Genomic DNA, 18244 nt, shown 5'->3' with positions numbered 1-18244 from the left:
AACAGCAGCCCGAAGACCTCTTATGATGAATTATATAAATGGAAACCGTGTTCCCTCGCCCGGACGTGGGTCACCGGGGCACCGTGGATGCGGGACCGTGAAGAGAGACGATGGAGTTTCCTCATTGGATCGCAGATGGGACTGCATCATCGAAGAGGGGAGAGCGGGCAGCAGAGGGCGACAACGTCCTCTGCTGCCCGCGGATAAACAGAGTAGGAAGTGACGCCACCATCAGCGTCAGCTCTGAAGATGTTTGCAGTCGCAAACGAAATGTGAGTAAGGTAAAGAAAAACCTTTTCTGTATAATACAAATAATATAATATAATATGATATGATATCATAATGATATGATATGATATGATATGATATATGATACAATACAATACGATACGATACGATACGATATAATATAATATAATAGTTATAATAATACAAATCAAAATAAATAAACATTAGAAATATATCAGTCTGTGATGAATGACTCTAACACACAAGTTTCCCTTTTTGAATGGCATTACTGAAATAAATCAACTGTGCCATGATATTCTAATTTTATGACCAAAGACACGTTGAAGGGCTCTAACATAACAAATGAGTGGATACAGATGAAACTGGGATCTAAGTCTTCACACTGACCTGGGCCATTATAAGAAGTCTTTGAGGTTTAGGTCTGCCAGAGGGTCCTTGGGCTTCTTGGGGCTCTGGCCTGCAGATCCTGCAGAAATCTGTAAGAACCAGAAAAACACATCTTTCATAAAACCAGAAACTAACATTTGTGCTCAAAAGTATTTTTTACAGCAAAGGATGTGTTGTCATTTAAGAGCTAGAATCAGATGAACATAGCCATAAATAATTCAAAAAGAACACAAAATACCCCCCAAAAATTACCAAATGCACCAATGTGTCGCTGCATTAGCTCAAGTCTTCTGCAAGCCATACGCTTCCCCACCTAACCCAACTTGGGAAAAAATCCTGGATGTGTAAAATAAATGACACAAAATGTCCTGGCTCAGTCAGAAGTAGGGATGGGTACCGAAACGATATTGACTCATCACACGTGACGTCAAGCTGTTCATGACCCCCTTAGCCATTATGGACGGTAGAACGACTGTTTACACAGGTTGACACTTCATTCAAGCTAGTCAAAACAAGCCAGTTTGTTACTTTTTATTGCTTTTATTTAGTTGATTTCACAGTAAAGATGTACTAGTCTGTTGTGCGGTTGACTACACTCACAGACAAGACCCAACTTGTCTTTTTCTAAATAACTTTGATGGAGACTGAAAACAGGAATTAACTGCATGGATAATAGCCGTCAAAGTATTTTCAGATTTGCAGTGAACATGGTTTAATGGGTAAAATTAATGTTCGTATATTTCATGAGGAAGACAGGGACTGACTGTGATGGACCGGAAGTGACAAATGTGATGTTTATATATTGATAATTCTATTTTTCACCATGGAGGATGTGCATTGCTGTCATCTACTGAACTTTTATTATAGTGATAATTATTTATTATAATAATATTGTTTCAATGTAGGATTACTTGTGTGAAAATTAAAATGATTTATTTAGCATGATGAGTGTTGTCTCACCCCGGTGTGAGTAGTAGTTGAACCTGGTGACCCCACCAGCGACAAAATCTGGTATGGATCCGGATTTTTTAGTTTGTTTTTAATCCGCTCCAGTGCAAAGTAAAATGCTGTTGCTGACACAATTTTATAAATCCAGCGGGATGAAATCTGGCAAAGTTGGCAACTTGTTTACATAGGTGAGTGGCAGCAAGGAGAACGTATGCTAACGTTCATAAGCTAGCTAACATTTAACTTTTGTAAATACTGCTCTCTACCAACCTAGGTGTGCTAACTCTTCCCACAAGGGAACTGGGCTTGAACCAGAAGAAACCAGGTTAAACTGGCAAAAAAATAAAAACCTTAGGCACTACCTTTCCCTCCGTTCAACACTCCTGTAATTCACTGTTGCCCCACCTAGGTGTGTACAATAACTGAACTGGGCTTACCCATGCCCGCTGTTTACTATGCATTTGCCATCCAATATGGTGGACCCTTATGATCTGGTGACAGGTGCAAAAAGTCAATACCTCTCTCATCAAAAATATTCAGTAAGTACTGGTACCAAAGAAAGACTTTCTGAATAACCCTGTAAGGGCTCAGGCAGCTCCGACTGAGGCAGAAAGAGACTGAACAATCTAGTTAAAAAAGCCAGCTTGGTTCTGGGTGCCAACTAGTTTCAGTTAAGGAGATGTGTAAAAGGAGGGTGCTGGGGAAGATGACTTCCATCTTGGAAAACCCTCCCACCTACACTGCATTCCACTGTGGAAGCCACGGACAGCTCCTTCAGAGGCAGACTGAGACATCCCAGATGTAAAACAGCACGCTGCCGTAGGTCATTCATCCCCTCTGCAGTAAGAGCGTATAACTCCTCAGTTTAACTGGTGCTGGCATTATCCTGGTACACAATAACATCTATGCAGCATTCAGTATGTGTTCATTACCGGCTTTACATTAATACGCCTATGTCCCTTATGCTGTAATAACAGAGGTGTGACCAAGTCACTGCTTTGCAAGTCACAAGTAAGTCACAAGACTATCTAGTCAAGTCTTGAATCAAGTCCAAGTCAAAGACAACCAAGTCCAAGCCGAGTCCAAACTTAATAATGTGGAAGTCCAAGTCAAGTCATATTCAAGTCATCTGTCCAACTTCAGTTTAATGACAATGATAATAAATACATTCCAGAAATAAAGCTTCTTAAAGCTTCATTTATTTGCTCAAACAAGCAGAAAGTGCAACTGAAACTGATTATAAACAAAGTGCTGCTGAATTCAGCAGTTCAAGATCAAACCCAGAACAAAGAATGATTTATGAATTTTGTCCATGTCGTGCCACTTTTGTGTTAAAATATCAAATATGCTCAAGTCATCATCAAGTCAACAGATGTAAGTCGATTCAAGTCGCAAGTCATTGGCATTCCAGTCAGAGTCAAGTCATAAGTCTTTATTGATTTTATCAAGTCAAGTCAGAAGGCGTTAAAATAATGACTCGAGCCTGACCAAAGTCCAAGTCATGTGACTCGAGTCCACACCTCTGTTGTATAGTTCTGGAAACCCAAGTTTACTTTTTATTTGTAGTTTTTTGTGGTTGAAGGTTATTATCTCACTACTTTTGTGTGTAACTTTGTAATTATCATGCATCGCTAACGTTTCAGCTAATTACTATGGCAATGCAAGTTGACAAATACACAGAATGAACAGACAGAAGTTGTTATTATCTTTTGTCTTCCTTTTTCTCTAAGTGTATGTGCTGTTGTAGCACTTCTGTACCCTAAGTGAATTTCCCCTCCATGGGAATGATAGTCTAATCTGTTCGATTCTATAAAATGTCTCAGTTATTAAGCCACACAGTTCTTTTCCTTCCATTGTTGAGTGGCGTGACTGAACACACACCCATGCACGCACACAGTCTGAAGTGGGTTGAGACTATCAATGTGGGGTCTGCAAGGGCTTGAAACCTGCTCATTGTGACATTTTCCTTAGCAGATAAAACCAGTAAGGGAGCAGAGAGGAGATGATGGACTTTCAAATTTAAACAAAATGTAGAGAAATGTTAACCTGGGATGGCAGTGGCAGCAACCATTCTGTTCAAGCCCCTGTAATCACCAGTGTGTGAGCATGTTACAGTATGTGTTTTGAGTTACCGGTGCTCCAGGTGCAGCTCCAGTCACGCCTGTAAATGGAGGTCTTATCATGGACTGGCTCATCAAAGGCTGCCCCATCATAGGGGGGATCATTGGGGCCCCAGGTCCTCCTGCAGGGGACTGAGAAGATCAGAAAATCTCATTAGATTGGGACGGAATAGTATGAACCCCCCTCCACTCCTCTGTATTTATTAAAGGAGTTATTCAATAAAAAATTTCAGATTTAAAACTTCATTCAACACAGGTAGATCTAAGTCAGAATGATATTTTAGTGGTTTGTAATTACTGTCTTTGTTTATAAATGCTCTTTAACCAAACAGATGTGCTCACCATGCCGAAGCCAGGCTGCGCTGGTACCATAGCTGCAGCAGGTGGAGCTGATCCTGGAGCTCCTGGAGCAGTGGCAGCCTGAAGACAAGGATCCACATTAACAACTCTGTCACAAGTGAAACGCTTAGATCCAGAAGGAGTTTAAACAATGAAGGGTGGACAAAATCCTTGTTGCGTCATTGTTAAATTAAAATTGTGATCTCATGCCTTGACTTTACGAAAACATATATTTACTAAAACAATATTCTCTCTCTGGAGCAGAAGTCACTGAGGTGGTCCAGAATCTACGCAGTGGCAGAGCTCTAGGGGTTGACAAGATTCACCCTGGGTACCTCAAGGCTATGGCTGTGGTAGGGACCCGTCTCTGCAGCAATGTGTGGATATCGGGGGCAGTGCCGGTGGAGTGCATGACTAGGGTGGTGGTTCACATTTTTACAAAGGAGTACCAGAAGGTGTGTTTCAAATATAGTAAGATCGCATGTTTCAGCCTCCCTGGTCTACTCCAAGATGATGGGGTGAAGGACCAGGATGAAATGAGAATCTCTGATTGAGGAGGAGCAGGTGGGTTTACATCCAGGACATAGAACAGTGGAGCTGCTCTTTACCCTTGCTAGGGCGCTGGAAGTGGCGTGGGAGCTTGCCTAACATGTCCACGGGTGTTTTGTGGATCAGGAGAAGGCTAAGACGGTGTCCCCAGGGACACCAAGTAGGTTGGCACTCAAAACGTGTGGAGTGGAGGGCCCTATGGTAAAAGCCATTCGGTCCTTGTACAAATAAGAGTGTGAGTCATGTCCACTTTGCCGGCAATAAGTTGGACCTGTTACCTGTGGGGACTGAACTCTAATAGGGCTGCCATTCATTACTTGTTCTGTTCATTGTCTTTATGAATGGCATTTCTGGATGAGGGTGCGGGGTAAGGGCACCAAGTTTGGTAGCAGGAGGATCTTCTCTCTACTTTTTGGTGATGATGTGGTCTTAGCTCGCAGCTGAGTGTGAAGCAGCTGGGATGAGGATTAGCCCCTCCAAATCTGTGGCCATGGTTCTTGACTGCAAAAGGGTGTATTGCCAATTCCAGGTCAGGGCAGAGGTCCCAATTCAAGGGTGGAAATTAAGTATCTTGAGGTTTTGGTCACTAGAGATGGAATGAGGGAGAGAGAGATTGATGGACGGGTGCAAACACTAGTCTGTTGTGGAGAAAGAGCAAAGCCAAGCTCTCAATTTACTGGAAGATCTTCAATTCTTAATTATTACCTAATGTCACGGCTGCCAGTCTGAAGAGGGGAAAAAGCAGCCAGGATCACCCAGCTCTGGTGATTGACTGGACACAGCCCCTCCTCCTCCTCTCTTCCAGGCTGCTGAGGAGCACAGCTGATCTGAATCCTTCTGATGACCCACACCTGGATAAAAAGGCTGTGCCTTCAGCAGTCTGGGAGGCAGCGGTGCAGGGTTTCTGCTGTTCTCCAGGCCTCATTTTGTTTTCAACCCCTTTGAGTAGAAGAGTTTTAACTGAGTGATCCACATGGATCTTTTGTGCATGTCACCCAGTGTTGACTGTGTTTGTTGGTTTTTAAGGTTAACTTCGTTTGTTGCAATTTTATTGACTTCGTTTTAAAACACCTTCTGTTCCGGTAAAACTTTTAACATAAGTTTTAACCAGGTGTTTTTAATGTTGGTAACTGCTCTTTTAATGTTAACCTTTTTGAGAGTATTTTTGTTTAGCATTATATTAATAATGCTCGCCATCTGTTTGCTTGTGTTTTTAATACCTTTTTGTACAAATAAACCCATTTTAAACTCCTCCGCCAGTTCTTATGTTACCCCCATCCTTCACATTTTACCATCTCATGTCTTGCGAGAGGTCCCAGGTTCAATTCCCGGACGAGCCCCCATTTATGTTACGTCCCCGACATGCTACATTTGGCGCCCAACGTGGGGCCCGACCCACATCACGGCAGCATACAGCCAGATCATAGAGCATTTGTGCTGGACTGGATGCTGGCTGAGATGGTCCGGTAGAACCGCGAGTCAGTGGCGCGCTGCAGCCATTGGATGGAGGCACTGCAGCGATGGCCAGAGTGGCAGATAGTAATTCTGCAGCAGCTAGAGGACTAGACTGGAGGAGGGTCACCAACCGGAAGGCATGTGGCAGTGGCGCAGAGGAACTCCCGGGGAAGGTCGATTTCTGCACCGCGCTGCCTGCAACCTCCCCCCCCCCCCCCCAGCGACACCATAGGATTTATGGGAATGATGCTGTGACAGCTGATTCCTGTGCCGCCTGTGAACCCCAAGCGGCACAGTAGGATGCACTGGACCAATGCTGAGAAGGCTGATTACCGCGCCGCCTGTGACCCCCCCCCCCCCCCCATTGGAGCGGACAGGGCTGATGGGATGTTGGCGCAACCAGTCCTTGGCCAGGGACAAGGAACGACGGCCCAGGACAGGGAGCCACAGCATAGAAGTGCGATGAGATGGACCATGAGGGTGGGGATGTTGTGGAGGCGGACAGCTGGAACCGACTGACGCAGGGAGCCCAGAAGATCAGACGTGGCTCCTTTCCCTCCACTGGAGGAGGGGGAGTTGGCCAGACCGGAGGTGATCCTGGCCTGGAACAAGCGGTGGAGGAATGTGCCAGTGCACACGAGTGGGTCCCACTTGGCGGCAATCAGCAGTCAGCCACTGGCTGATTATAAAGGACGGTGCCGCAGGTGGAAGAGGGACTGGAAGCAGAATGGAGGAGCTGTGTGAGCTACATTGTAGCCACAGCTGCCCTGAGGCACACTGACAGAGGTGAGTCTGCGGGCACCACCCTCTGAACACCACCAGCAGGCAAGGTGGGTTAAGTATCTTGCCCAAGGACACAACAACAGCGAAAGTGTGAGCAGGGCTTGAACCTGCAACTTTCCAATTACATGGCGAGCACTTAACTCCTATGCCACTTTGCCCCCAAATAAAGCTGTGTTCAAGCAGAGGCTGTGTCTGTGTGAGTGGGTCCGCTAGCTGGGGCTATGGCATTTTCTAAGGCATGAGCAGCACACAGCTTTGAAGCTTTCCATTTTTGCTCTCACCATGGGGGCTCCAGGAGTGCCCCAGCTTGTGGGAGCAACCTGTGGGGTCCAGTTAGCTCCTCCTGTCAGCCTCTTCTCACTCATTGGGTCCCTGAAAGACATCCAAAACAGGAAACATTTTCCTCACTTAGAATAAAACTTTATTAAAGTGTACTAAACACACACTCCACATTTGTATGAAGCCTATGGAAGTTTTCAAGTAAAGCATTTATTTATTTATTTTGCTGTGTGCCTGTGCCAAAGTTAGTGAGAAATCTGAAAAGGAGATTTTTTTTTGTTTTAAAGCATATTTAAAACAGACTCTTTAATCCCTAAGGGCAACCACATAAACAGTAAGTGAAAGAAACAGTTAAAAAGCAAGATAAAGGGGACATTTTGTGCAAAACTATGCAGCCTTTTGTGCTGCCATGTGGGTCTCTACTGCCTCTATAAAAACTCCAACTTGTAGTCTTAAAGTGAAAGAGGCCTGGCACGGCTCATTTTGGAAGGTACTGAAACTGTAATGGATCAAACTGCTGAAATTACTATATGTGAGAAGGACTTTTTGCAGAAAATTTCCTAGGGAAAGTGGCTTCATAGCTTTGTTATCTTTAGTGTTGGGATCATTTTTCTTGCTCGCCAGGTTGACACACACACACACACACACACACACACACACACACACACACACACACACACACACACACACACACACACACACACACACACACACACACACACACACACACACACACACACACACATTGTGAGCTACGTGAAAACGTCACACAACTTTCACTGTTTTAATAACACACTCACTTTTTTTTCATCCCAAGGTCTGCAACAGATGAGAGAAAGTTAGATTAACTTTGGGTGGATGTAGTTCTAAACTTAGAAATCTGTGCAGCGAGAGAGTCTGTAGCCTACCTCCAACTAGGTTGGCTAGAGATGAGTCCAGATCTCCTCCAATGGTTTTAGTTGGGGGTGGGGTGGCGGGGGGAATGGCTGATGTCCCGCCAGCTGCGATGGGCGTTCCCATGCTCCCTCCTGTGCTCCCGGATGTACTGCCACCGGTGCTCTGAGGCGTTACAGCAGGCATCAACAAGTCACCTAGTCCACCCAACACTTGTCGAGAAAAGAAAAGAGGATTGTGGGACATCAGATAACTGAGTGTAAACTTGAGATGGTATAGTCTGGCTAATGCAGGCAGCCAGCAAATGTGAGAGCAGGCAGTAATGGTGAGGAGCATCAACTGGCACCTACAAACCATACACTGAAATAAATAAAACTAAATAAAAGACGCTCATGAAACCAGTTGCAGCTCAAGTTTAGGTAGTAAGAAAAATGGAAAACAGGGAAATAAGATCCAGTGTCATAAAAGCCAGAACAGTGTAAAGTTTATGTTTCTACATTTAAACCCAATTTTTAGATAAAACAATGAAGATGTTACAGGTACTCACATTGACCCTGTGAAGACCATCATCAGACATATAACAAACATAACAAAAAAGTCCTAATAGGATTAAAGTTGTTATATTAATATTAAAAATAAAAAATTCAGTTAAAAATGGATTCTTACATTATTATTATTATTATTATTAGTAGTAGTAGTAGTAATTGTAGTACTGGTAGTAGTAGTAGTAGTTGTTGTTGTTCTAGCGTTACAGCAGCAGGAGTGAGGAAAACCAAACTCACGCGCTACATATTGCAGTGCAGAGGTAGCTCACAGGTATGCATACTTCTTTATAAACTATCAATTATTTTCTTTTTATTTCAAGGATTTGACTGTTTCAAGGCAAATGTTAAACTGCTTACTGAATAGTTTCAACAAAAATGCATATTAAACCATGTTGCATTAGGCTTTGATGACATGCAAGCTTATCTTTGAAAAAAAAATAACAGATATATAAAAATGTGACTTTGTCTCATGCAGCAGACATGGGTGATTTTGCAGCATGCAAAGTTGAAAAGTTGGGGTGAGAGGCATTCTATCTGCACATGCTGCCTCACGCTGCAGAGTCGAACTCACCATTTACAGATTAGAAGAAGCAAGCAATGACCCAGCAGAGTGAAAGGGGCGTGGATGAGGAGAGGGGGTTACAGTGGCAAAGCAAGAGCAGAAGAGATAAAGTGTACAGCAGAAAGAAAGAAAGAAAGAAAGAAAGAAATGTAAGGGAAAGGAAAGCACAGCATTTTCAAAAGTGCACCAGAAGAGAAAAGCAGTCAGCAGAAACTGTTTTACATCAGGAGGCCGGTGAGAGCCAAGCATTTCAGTGCCTCATTCATGCAGAAGTCAGGCTGTCAGCAGAAAAAGGTAAGTGGGTCTGCTAGATTACCTCCGTTTTAATAAAGCTCACAAAATTAAGTCATATTGTTGATAAAAATGGGTTGTAATTAGATGAGTGCACAAGACAGGAAGGGCAAAGCATGGGAGTGCCTTACTTGAAGCATCAAAGCCACCAGAGGGCACTGGTGTGCTGGATACAAGTTCTGCTGATGTTCTTGCAGCAGGTACTGGTGGTGTCGGGGATGACAGAGACCCCAGAGAATCAAAACCCGTCTCCAATAGGTTGTTCTGCACTGGAGCCGGAGCCAGGGCTGGAGCCAGGGCTGGGGCCAGGGCTGGGGCAGCGGTGGGGGCAAGGGTGGGGGATATCAGGCCTGAGGGATGAGGAAGACACACACACACACACACACACACACACACACACACACACACACACACACACACACACACACACACACACACATACACACACACACACACACACACACGATTATAACATCTCTGTATGTTGTCCTAATTGGATTGTGAATGCAGAGCTTTAATTTTAATGTCCAAATGTTTTGTTGAGCATACATGCACGAACCCCAAAGTGTGTGTTTGAGTATGTTAGACATGTAGCTGATGTAAAATAACCCATCAGCTGATTCAGCTATGAAAGGATCAGTGGAATAAGAAGATGGCAGACAGGCAGAACGTTGCCAGCAGGATTGAGTAACTTTTCCAAATGAGCTCTGAACCCATTTGAACCTGCAGTGAACCAATCAACCACGTGCCTGCCAAGTTTGTCTCGTCATTCATTTGACTAATGCAGAATGGTGCTGCTTACAGTATCGTTTTTAATCAGTATAAAATGCTCCCATCATTCACCAGGACAAGAACATGTTATATTCAATTCCACCCCCTCTACTTTAACCAGTTTGCCCTTTTAACTTTGCTGGACGACTGAAAAGTGAGAGCGAGTGGAGTTTTACCTCCCAGCAGGTCGCCTCCTGGCCCTCCAGGAGCAGAGCTCTGTGTCACCTCCACAGGGCCGCTGAAGGAGGCTATTGGTAACATGGAGGCAGGAGGACAGGGAAAACATCTTTACAGCAAGACCATGACTCCCAGGAAGAGACACGGGTAAACATCTGAGCCCATCACCATGGTAACGGAATTAACTCAACTTTCTTGCTGGATCAGGGTTCACAGCTGTCTGACATGATTGCACATTTTCAAAGAATCTTACTGAAATCAGAGCAGAACTCCTTGCTTTATATTTAAAAAGAATTCCTGACCTAAACTGAAATTCTGTTGGGAATCTCTACCCTCAACCCTCCAAAAACAAATGAACCCATTAACGCTGGCAAATACTTTCTCAGATTAACATATTTTATATGTATTTTATTTGAAAGCCTGTTGCTCGCCGTGGTGTTTAAAAACTCACAAACATGCAATCCTGAGTTTATAAACTCAGGATTTGTTGTGTTCTGTGTGTTCTGTATATTTGTGTGTGTTCGAGGTACCCAGCAGGTCGATCTCTGGCTCTGCCTTTGGTGGAGACGAAGCTTCTGGTGCAGCAGCAGGAGCAGGGGTAGTGGTGGGGACTGGAGATGAAAATGTATCTGAACAGAGCAGGAGAAAAAAAAAACATTAAACCAGACGTTTACAATCTAAGAGGAAACGTTTCTGCGTGTGCCTAAAAGTTGGAGCGAACATGCAAAAGAGGAAGCAGGAGAAGGAAGCGGGCATCCCTGCATCCTAACTGTGAATCCACATCCTCGAAGTGAACAACATTTGGAAGTACAGGTCTGCTTGTGTACACAGACATCAGTACCAGAGAAAAACCCATGTGTCGTTGCACTCCTCATATAGAATGGAAAACAGTGATGCAGCAAAACTCACCCGTCACAATGTCTCCAGCCGGAGTCAGCTCGGGCAACGGAGAGGGCCCGCGTGAAACGGCAGGAAGGTCTAATTTATGCAAGCGAGAGGCAGGATACGAGAAAGAAAACCATGGAGGTTGGGAAGCAAAGAAACGCATTAGCATGGCAGGTAGAGAGGTAAAGCATAGATAGAAAGCAGCCACAAGGACAATCCAGTACTTGACACACGGGTTGCATGCACACATCTCATAGCACTATGGGGGGACAAATCAAGACGTATAGGAAAATAGTGTGGACAAAGGAGTGGACATATAGAGACCAGAGGAGACGGAGAGGCTCCACACACAGAGAGATGGATATCAACTCCTGTACCTGCACCAAAAAGGTCTACGCTAGGAGTGGTAGCAGCTTTGGATTCTGTGGTAGGGCTTTGCTCAGGCATAGAATCAAACATATCTAAGAACAAGGACAGACAACCACAGGTGCATTCAGAGTTCAAGTCCAAGTGCATTCAGAAGGGTGAGTTCAGCAGAGACATGAAGGAAAGCAGAAGAGAGCAGAAACATTTGTCAATGGGTGAGCAGTTGTGTAGCTGCATCAGTGCTAAATGCTAAAGAGATGATGCAAAGTCTAAGTCACATTTCCTCATTAAAAACCTCTCAAATAGGCTGGTTTTCAATATCAAATGTAAAAATAATTCCTTATATAAGCAAATTCATGGTTTAACCTACATTTTAAATAGATTTTCTGTGAGATTTCCATGCTCCTCCATTAAATTAGAATTCCATGTGACTTTTAAGGAAAAATTAGGACACTGAGTTTATAAAATGGGTCAATGTTTCCTGAGTAGTGGAGTTCTCTGGTGTTTTATACTGTTAAAGCAGTTTTTATCTGTCGGATTTTAGAAAGCCTGGTGTGAATAAGGGTTTTGCCCCAAACCAGAAGATAATAGAGCTTAGCTAACTTGCACATGCTGAAGATTTTGAGAATAAACCAAAACTCTTTGAAAACTGTCTGACTGAGCAATATTCCCTTTTAACTCCAGTAAGGCATTCCCAGTCAAAAGTATCTAAAACACTAGTAACAAACTGCAGACAAAAGCCAGTTCCTCCTTCAATTTTAGTAGTTTGTTAGTATTTGGTCAATAATCCAAACAAGTTGAGTCACCTCTGTTATAAAGAGAGAGAAATGCTCACTTACGTCGAACGAGTTACACAAATTTGGTTCCAAAAATACAGAGCCAGTGCATTAAAAGAGTATTTTTGTCCTTAAATCAAAGCAGAGGTGCTCAAAGTGCTTGATTAGGTCTGACTGCAGGAGAGAAGTCACGGGGAGTAGAAAAATAAATCTGAGATGTAGGGGCTCGTAGAGTAATTCTCATGTCACTATCATCATCATCATCATCAGTAGCATGAGCAGCACAGTCAGATTTATCAAAACCATTTCTAATCATTGTCAAAATGCAGGATGATGCAGTTAGAGGAATAACGAGAGCGAGAGGACTTTACCACCAAAGATATCTAGAGTCGGAGCGGCTGCAGACTCTGTGGTGGTGGTGTCGATGGTGGAGGGAGGGGCAGGGGCAGCGGGGGCAGCGATGGGAGCGATGATGGTTGGCGCCTCGCTAGAGGTGGGAGGGGTGATGGTGGCATTGGCCTCCGTGTTGGCAGGCCTCATAGCGAACAGGTCCAGCTCTGGAGCAATGTCTGCACTTCCCTCTGTCGTAGCGAAGGGGTCTTCAGGTGCAGCAGCAGGGGTGGTGTTGACAGGTGGAGGCAGGTTATGATTAGAGAAGAGGGAAAGGACGGATTGAGGCGTGGTTAAGACAAAAAACACTCTGAAAAGCATTTTTCTGAGGCCAAATGATTCTGAAGCTCCAAAGGAGGGTTAAGTTCAACAAAATAAAAGAAAACAGTTATTAACTTCTATGCTGCATCCAAAGAGCTTTAGTACAAACACTGGTTAATTTCCAAATCTCCCCAAACCTTAGAAAATAACCCAAACTTACTTGAATCCATCAGTACATTTTCCTTGAATTCTGAATTCTGATGCACATAAAACAATAATCCAAGAGCTTTATTCTGGGTGTAAAAACTCCAGAATGTTTGGGATTCAAATCTCGTGACTCTGTAACCACATGTTCTATAATCCTATAAAAGAGAATAAAGTGATTTTAAGGCAGATTTATTTTTCAGAAACAAAAAGGATGCTGTAATCACACACACAATGTTAATTATGAGCAAATTCTATGCAAATTCATAAAATTGTGGATTTTTTTTCACAAATTTAACTTTTTATTTGTTACTTATTGAATTATTTATTTGTACTTAATTTAATTTAGTCCTTTAAACCACAGGAATTAGCAAATACATTTTTTTAAAGTAATCGGACTAAATAGCCTGTATTTGATAAAGCATCTTCTACAGTCCTAGAACCCCCCAAGGCACGTTACAACACAATTATTCATCCATTCACACCCTGCTAGCGAGTTACATTGTAGCTACAGCTGCCCCGGGGCGCGCTGACTGAAGCGAGGCGCCACCGGCCCCTTCGACCACCATCAGCAGGCAGTGGGGGTTAAGTGCCTTGCCCAAGGACATAACAGCAGCATTAATTGTTGGGATACAGGATCGATCCTACAACCCTCAGGTTACTAGACTACCTGCTCTCCCTCCTGAGGTACTGCTGCCCTTTAATTAAAATTAGTTTAACAAATTAAATCAGCAGGTATGATGGAACATTTAGGAGTTAAGTGTCCACCTCATAACCGGAGGGTTTCACCTCACTCAGTCTGCTGCAGTCAGGCACCAACTCCCCTTCTTGCTCATGTAAACGCAGAGGTTGTAGCGCTGTAGCTACAGAAGAGTGTGCAATAGTGCAAGGCCACATGCAGCTCAGAGAGATCATTTATTTTTTCACTGTGAGAAACTGGAGGTGTGGTGTGAAGAAAGTGAAATGTCTCACACTTACGTGAGAACAGGCAACCTGGAGAGTGAAGCACGGAACGTGTTTTGGGGACACATGGGTAATCTGAATTCCAAGTTTTTACATGAATTAGATTCATGTGAAAAGGTTCAACCTACCTAACCCAGTAGGATGCAGCAGGAAGTTAATTACAAGGTGCAACTGTTGAGGTAAGCAGTGTCACCAAGATGTTCTGTGATGCTTTATTTTTCAGTAAACTTTTCACCTGCTGTCTTATTTAAACCACAGTAGGTCAAAGAGAGCAGCTTAATGAAGAAAAACAAAAGAGTAAAAATGCTTCATTAGTAGTTTCAGGGGAAGGTTACTAAAATAAATGGCACTGATTTGTAGAAATAGAAGGTACGTGTGTGTTGTACTGGAGAATCCCCTCAGTGAAACTCAGGAAAAGAAAAGTGGCTATGATGGAGGAGGAGAGGATCCATGACTGGGGTGTTAGCAGGGTTTGGGGTGAGACCATATGGCACATGTCTGAGCTACTGTCTCTTATGAAGCAGAAGCTGCTTAAATATCATAAAAGCAGCCTTTCTTATATCCAGACACACACACACACACACACACACACACACACACACACACACACACACACACACACACACACACACACGGAAAGCTGTTCGTTTTCACCCACCAGATCCAACAAATGCATCAGCAGCAGGACCTGTGGCCACAGCAGCAGGACCATCTCCTGGGGAAGGTGCAAACGCATCTAGGGTATCGCAGACGACAACAGTGGGAACACAAACGCAAAAGATAACAGCCGGTCCGACAAACACACACACACACACACACACGGACATCCACAAGAGAAGATGAGTCAACAAATGAAATGGAACAGGAAACAAAAATGAGAGGTCAGCATCAGGAGAAAAGCAGAGAATACAAGATGTATGCAGCCCGTTCAGAGCAGAGATTGTTCTCATGGTTTCATCAGTAACATGATGAGTTTTGAGGGGCTGCATAAAGCTGCATTCAGGCTAGTGAAATGAGGCAAATTGTCACAAGTTGCTTGTTACTCTGTGACAAGAGGGGGATGGAAAAATCAAAGTCTCTCTTTGACAAACAAACTAATTATTTCACTGACGGGTAAAAGCCAGGATATCATTAAAACAAAACTAATTATCTCCTCCTTGAACCGTCACCTTATCGTGGTGGAGGAGTTTGAGTGCCCTAATGATCCTAGGAGCTATGTTGTCTGGGGCACTTAGTGCCCCTGGTAGGGTCTCCCATGACAAATTGGTCTTAGGTGAAGGGTGAGACAAAGAACGGTTCGAAGGATCTTTCATGGCGGTGAAAACGAAGAGTCGGAGTACCCGGCCCGGAGGGTTACCGGGGTCCCACCCTGGAGCCAGGCCTGGGGTTGGGGCCCGTGAGCGAGCGCCTGGTGGCCGGGCTTTCGCCCATGGGGCCCGGCCGGGCCCAGCCCGAACCGGATACATGGGCTCGTCCAACTGTGGACCCACCACCCGCAGGAGGAACATGAAGGGTCCGGTGCAGTGTGGATCGGGTGGCAGACCAAGGCGGGAGCCTTGGCGGTCCAATCCCCGGACAAGGAAACTAGTTTTTGGGACATGGAACGTCACCTCGCTGGCGGGGAAGGAGCCGGAGCTTGTGGCAGAGGTTGAGCGGTACCGGCTTGATATAGTCGGACTCACCTCGACACATTGCATTGGCTCTGGAACCCGAGACCTGGAGAGGGGTTGGACACTCTACTTTGCTGGAGTTGCTCCGGGTGAGAGGCGGAGGGCTGGGGTTGGCTTTTTGTTAGCCCCGAGACTCTCTGCCTGTGTGTTGGGGTTTACCCCGGGGGACAAGAGGGTAGCTTCCTTGCGCCTTCGGGTCGGGGAACGGGTCCTGACTGTTGTTTGTGCTTATGGGCCAAATATCAGTTCAGAGTACCCACCCTTTTTGGAGTCCCTGGGACGAGTGCTAGATAGTACTCCATCAGGGGACTCCATTGTCCTGCTGGGGGACTTCAATGCTCACGTGGGCAATGACAGCTTGACCTGGAGGGGTGTGATTGGGAGGAACGGCCCACCTGATCAGAACTCGAGCGGTGTTTTGTTATTGGACTTCTGTGCAAGCCACAGTTTGGCCATAACGAACACCATGTTCGAACATAAGGATGCCCACCGGTACACTTGGTACCAGGGCAGCCTAGGTCACAGGTCGATGATAGATTTTGTAGTCGTATCATCTGACCTGCAACCGTATGTTTTGGACACCCGAGTGAAGAGAGGGGCGGAGCTGTCAACTGATCACCACCTGGTGGTGAGTTGGATCAGATGGCAAGGGAACATGCCGCGTAGACCTGGCAGACCCAAACGCATAGTGAGGGTCTGCTGGGAACGCCTGGCAGAAGAACCTGTCAAAACGGTCTTCAACTCCCACCTCCGGCAGAGCTTTGACCACGTCCCGAGAGCAGTGGGGGACATTGAGTCCGAGTGGGCCTTGTTCCACTCTGCGATTGTCGAGGCGGCTGTTGCTAGCTGTGGCCGTAAGGTGGCCGGTGCCAGTCGTGGTGGCAACCCCCGTACCCGCTGGTGGACACCAGAGGTTCGGGGAGCCATCAGGCTGAAGAAGGAGGCCTACAGGGCGTGGCTGGTCTGTGGGTCTCCGGAGGCAGCAGACAGGTACCGGATAGCCAAGCGGGGTGCAGCAGTGGCAGTTGCCGAGGCAAAATCTCGGGCGTGGGAGGAGTTTGGTGAGGCCATGGAGAAAGACTATCGATCGGCTCCAAAGAGGTTCTGGCAAACTGTCCGGCGCCTCAGGAGAGGAAGGCAGCAACTCGCTCACACTGTTTACAGTGGGGATGGGGAGCTGCTGACGTCAACTGAGGCTATAGTCGGACGGTGGAAGGAATACTTTGAGGAGCTCCTCAATCCCACCAATGCGCATTCCGAGGAGGAACCAGAGCTGGGAGGCCTGGGGATGGACTGTCCGATCTCGGGGGCAGAAGTTGCTGAGGTAGTCAAACAACTACACAGCGGCGGAGCCCCGGGGGCGGATGAGGTTCGTCCTGGGTATCTCAAGGCTATGGATGTTGTAGGGCTGTCATGGTTGACACGTCTCTACAACATTGCGTGGTCATCGGGGGCAGTTCCTAGGGAGTGGCAGACCGGGGTGGTGGTCCCCATCTTTAAGAAGGGTGACCTGAGGGTGTGTTCCAACTATAGGGGGATCACACTCCTCAGCCTCCCTGGAAAGGTCTACTCCAAGGTACTGGAGAGGAGGGTCCGATCGATAGTTGAATCTCAGATAGAGGAGGAGCAATGTGGTTTTCGTCCTGGCCGTGGAACTGTGGACCAGCTCTATACCCTTGCAAGGGTGATGGAGGGGGCATGGGAGTTTGCCCAACCAATCCACATGTGCTTTGTGGATTTGGAGAAGGCTTATGACCGTGTCCCCAGGGGCACCCTGTGGGGGACGCTCCAGGAGTATGGGGTGGGTGGCTTTCTGTTAAGGGCCATTCAGTCCCTTTACCAGAGGAGCGTGAGTTTGGTCCGCATAGCCGGTAGTAAGTCGGACCTGTTCCCAGTGAGGGTTGGACTCCGCCAGGGCTGCCCTTTGTCACCGGTTCTGTTCATCACTTTTATGGACAGAATTTCTAGACGCAGCCGTGGTGTGGAGTGTGTCGAGTTTGGTGGCAGGAGAATCTCGTCTCTGCTTTTTGCGGATGATGTGGTCCTCCTAGCTTCATCCAGCTCTGACCTTCAGCTCTTGCTGGGTAGGTTCGCGGCCGAATGTGAAGCGGCTGGGATGAGGATCAGCACCTCCAAATCTGAGACCATGGTTCTCGACCGGAAAAGGGTGGCTTGCCACCTCCGGGTCGGGGGAGAGGTCCTACCTCAAGTGGAGGAGTTTAAGTATCTCGGGGTCTTGTTCACGAGTGAGGGTAGGAGGGATCGGGAGATCGACAGGCGGATTGGTTCGGCATCTGCAGTGATGCGGACGCTGAGCCGATCTGTCGTGGGGAAGAGGGAGCTGAGCCAGAAAGCCAGGCTCTCGATTTACCGGTCGATC

The 18244-nt window shown here is 45.9% G+C and overlaps 1 protein-coding gene across 8 annotated transcripts in view; it reads right to left on the bottom strand.

Annotated features, from left to right (window-relative positions):
- Positions 1-18244, bottom strand: part of snap91a (synaptosome associated protein 91a) — a 60804-nt gene that overhangs the window by 4395 nt on the left and 38165 nt on the right. Inside the window, exons 15-27 of one of the 8 annotated variants that reach the window (XM_070550916.1) lie at positions 14853-14930; positions 12748-12975; positions 11612-11695; positions 11259-11327; positions 10880-10978; positions 10349-10420; positions 9533-9751; positions 8018-8215; positions 7910-7928; positions 7112-7202; positions 4047-4124; positions 3717-3836; positions 637-725 (exon numbers count right to left, since the gene is read on the bottom strand). In XM_070550916.1, the coding sequence (XP_070407017.1) occupies positions 645-725; positions 3717-3836; positions 4047-4124; positions 7112-7202; positions 7910-7928; positions 8018-8215; positions 9533-9751; positions 10349-10420; positions 10880-10978; positions 11259-11327; positions 11612-11695; positions 12748-12975; positions 14853-14930 (1436 nt within the window). In that variant the 3' untranslated portion in view covers positions 637-644. The remainder of the gene's footprint in view (positions 1-636; positions 726-3716; positions 3837-4046; positions 4125-7111; positions 7203-7909; positions 7929-8017; positions 8216-9532; positions 9752-10348; positions 10421-10879; positions 10979-11258; positions 11328-11611; positions 11696-12747; positions 12976-14852; positions 14931-18244) is intronic. The other 7 variants (XM_070550917.1, XM_070550918.1, XM_070550920.1 and 4 more) reach the window with 7 other exon arrangements.

Source organism: Nothobranchius furzeri, chromosome 5, assembly GCF_043380555.1.
Source record: "Nothobranchius furzeri strain GRZ-AD chromosome 5, NfurGRZ-RIMD1, whole genome shotgun sequence".
In the NCBI taxonomy this organism is placed as follows: domain Eukaryota; kingdom Metazoa; phylum Chordata; class Actinopteri; order Cyprinodontiformes; family Nothobranchiidae; genus Nothobranchius; species Nothobranchius furzeri.
The sequence above is the reverse complement of the archived record's forward strand: the minus strand, read 5'-3'. Positions and strand labels throughout refer to the sequence as shown.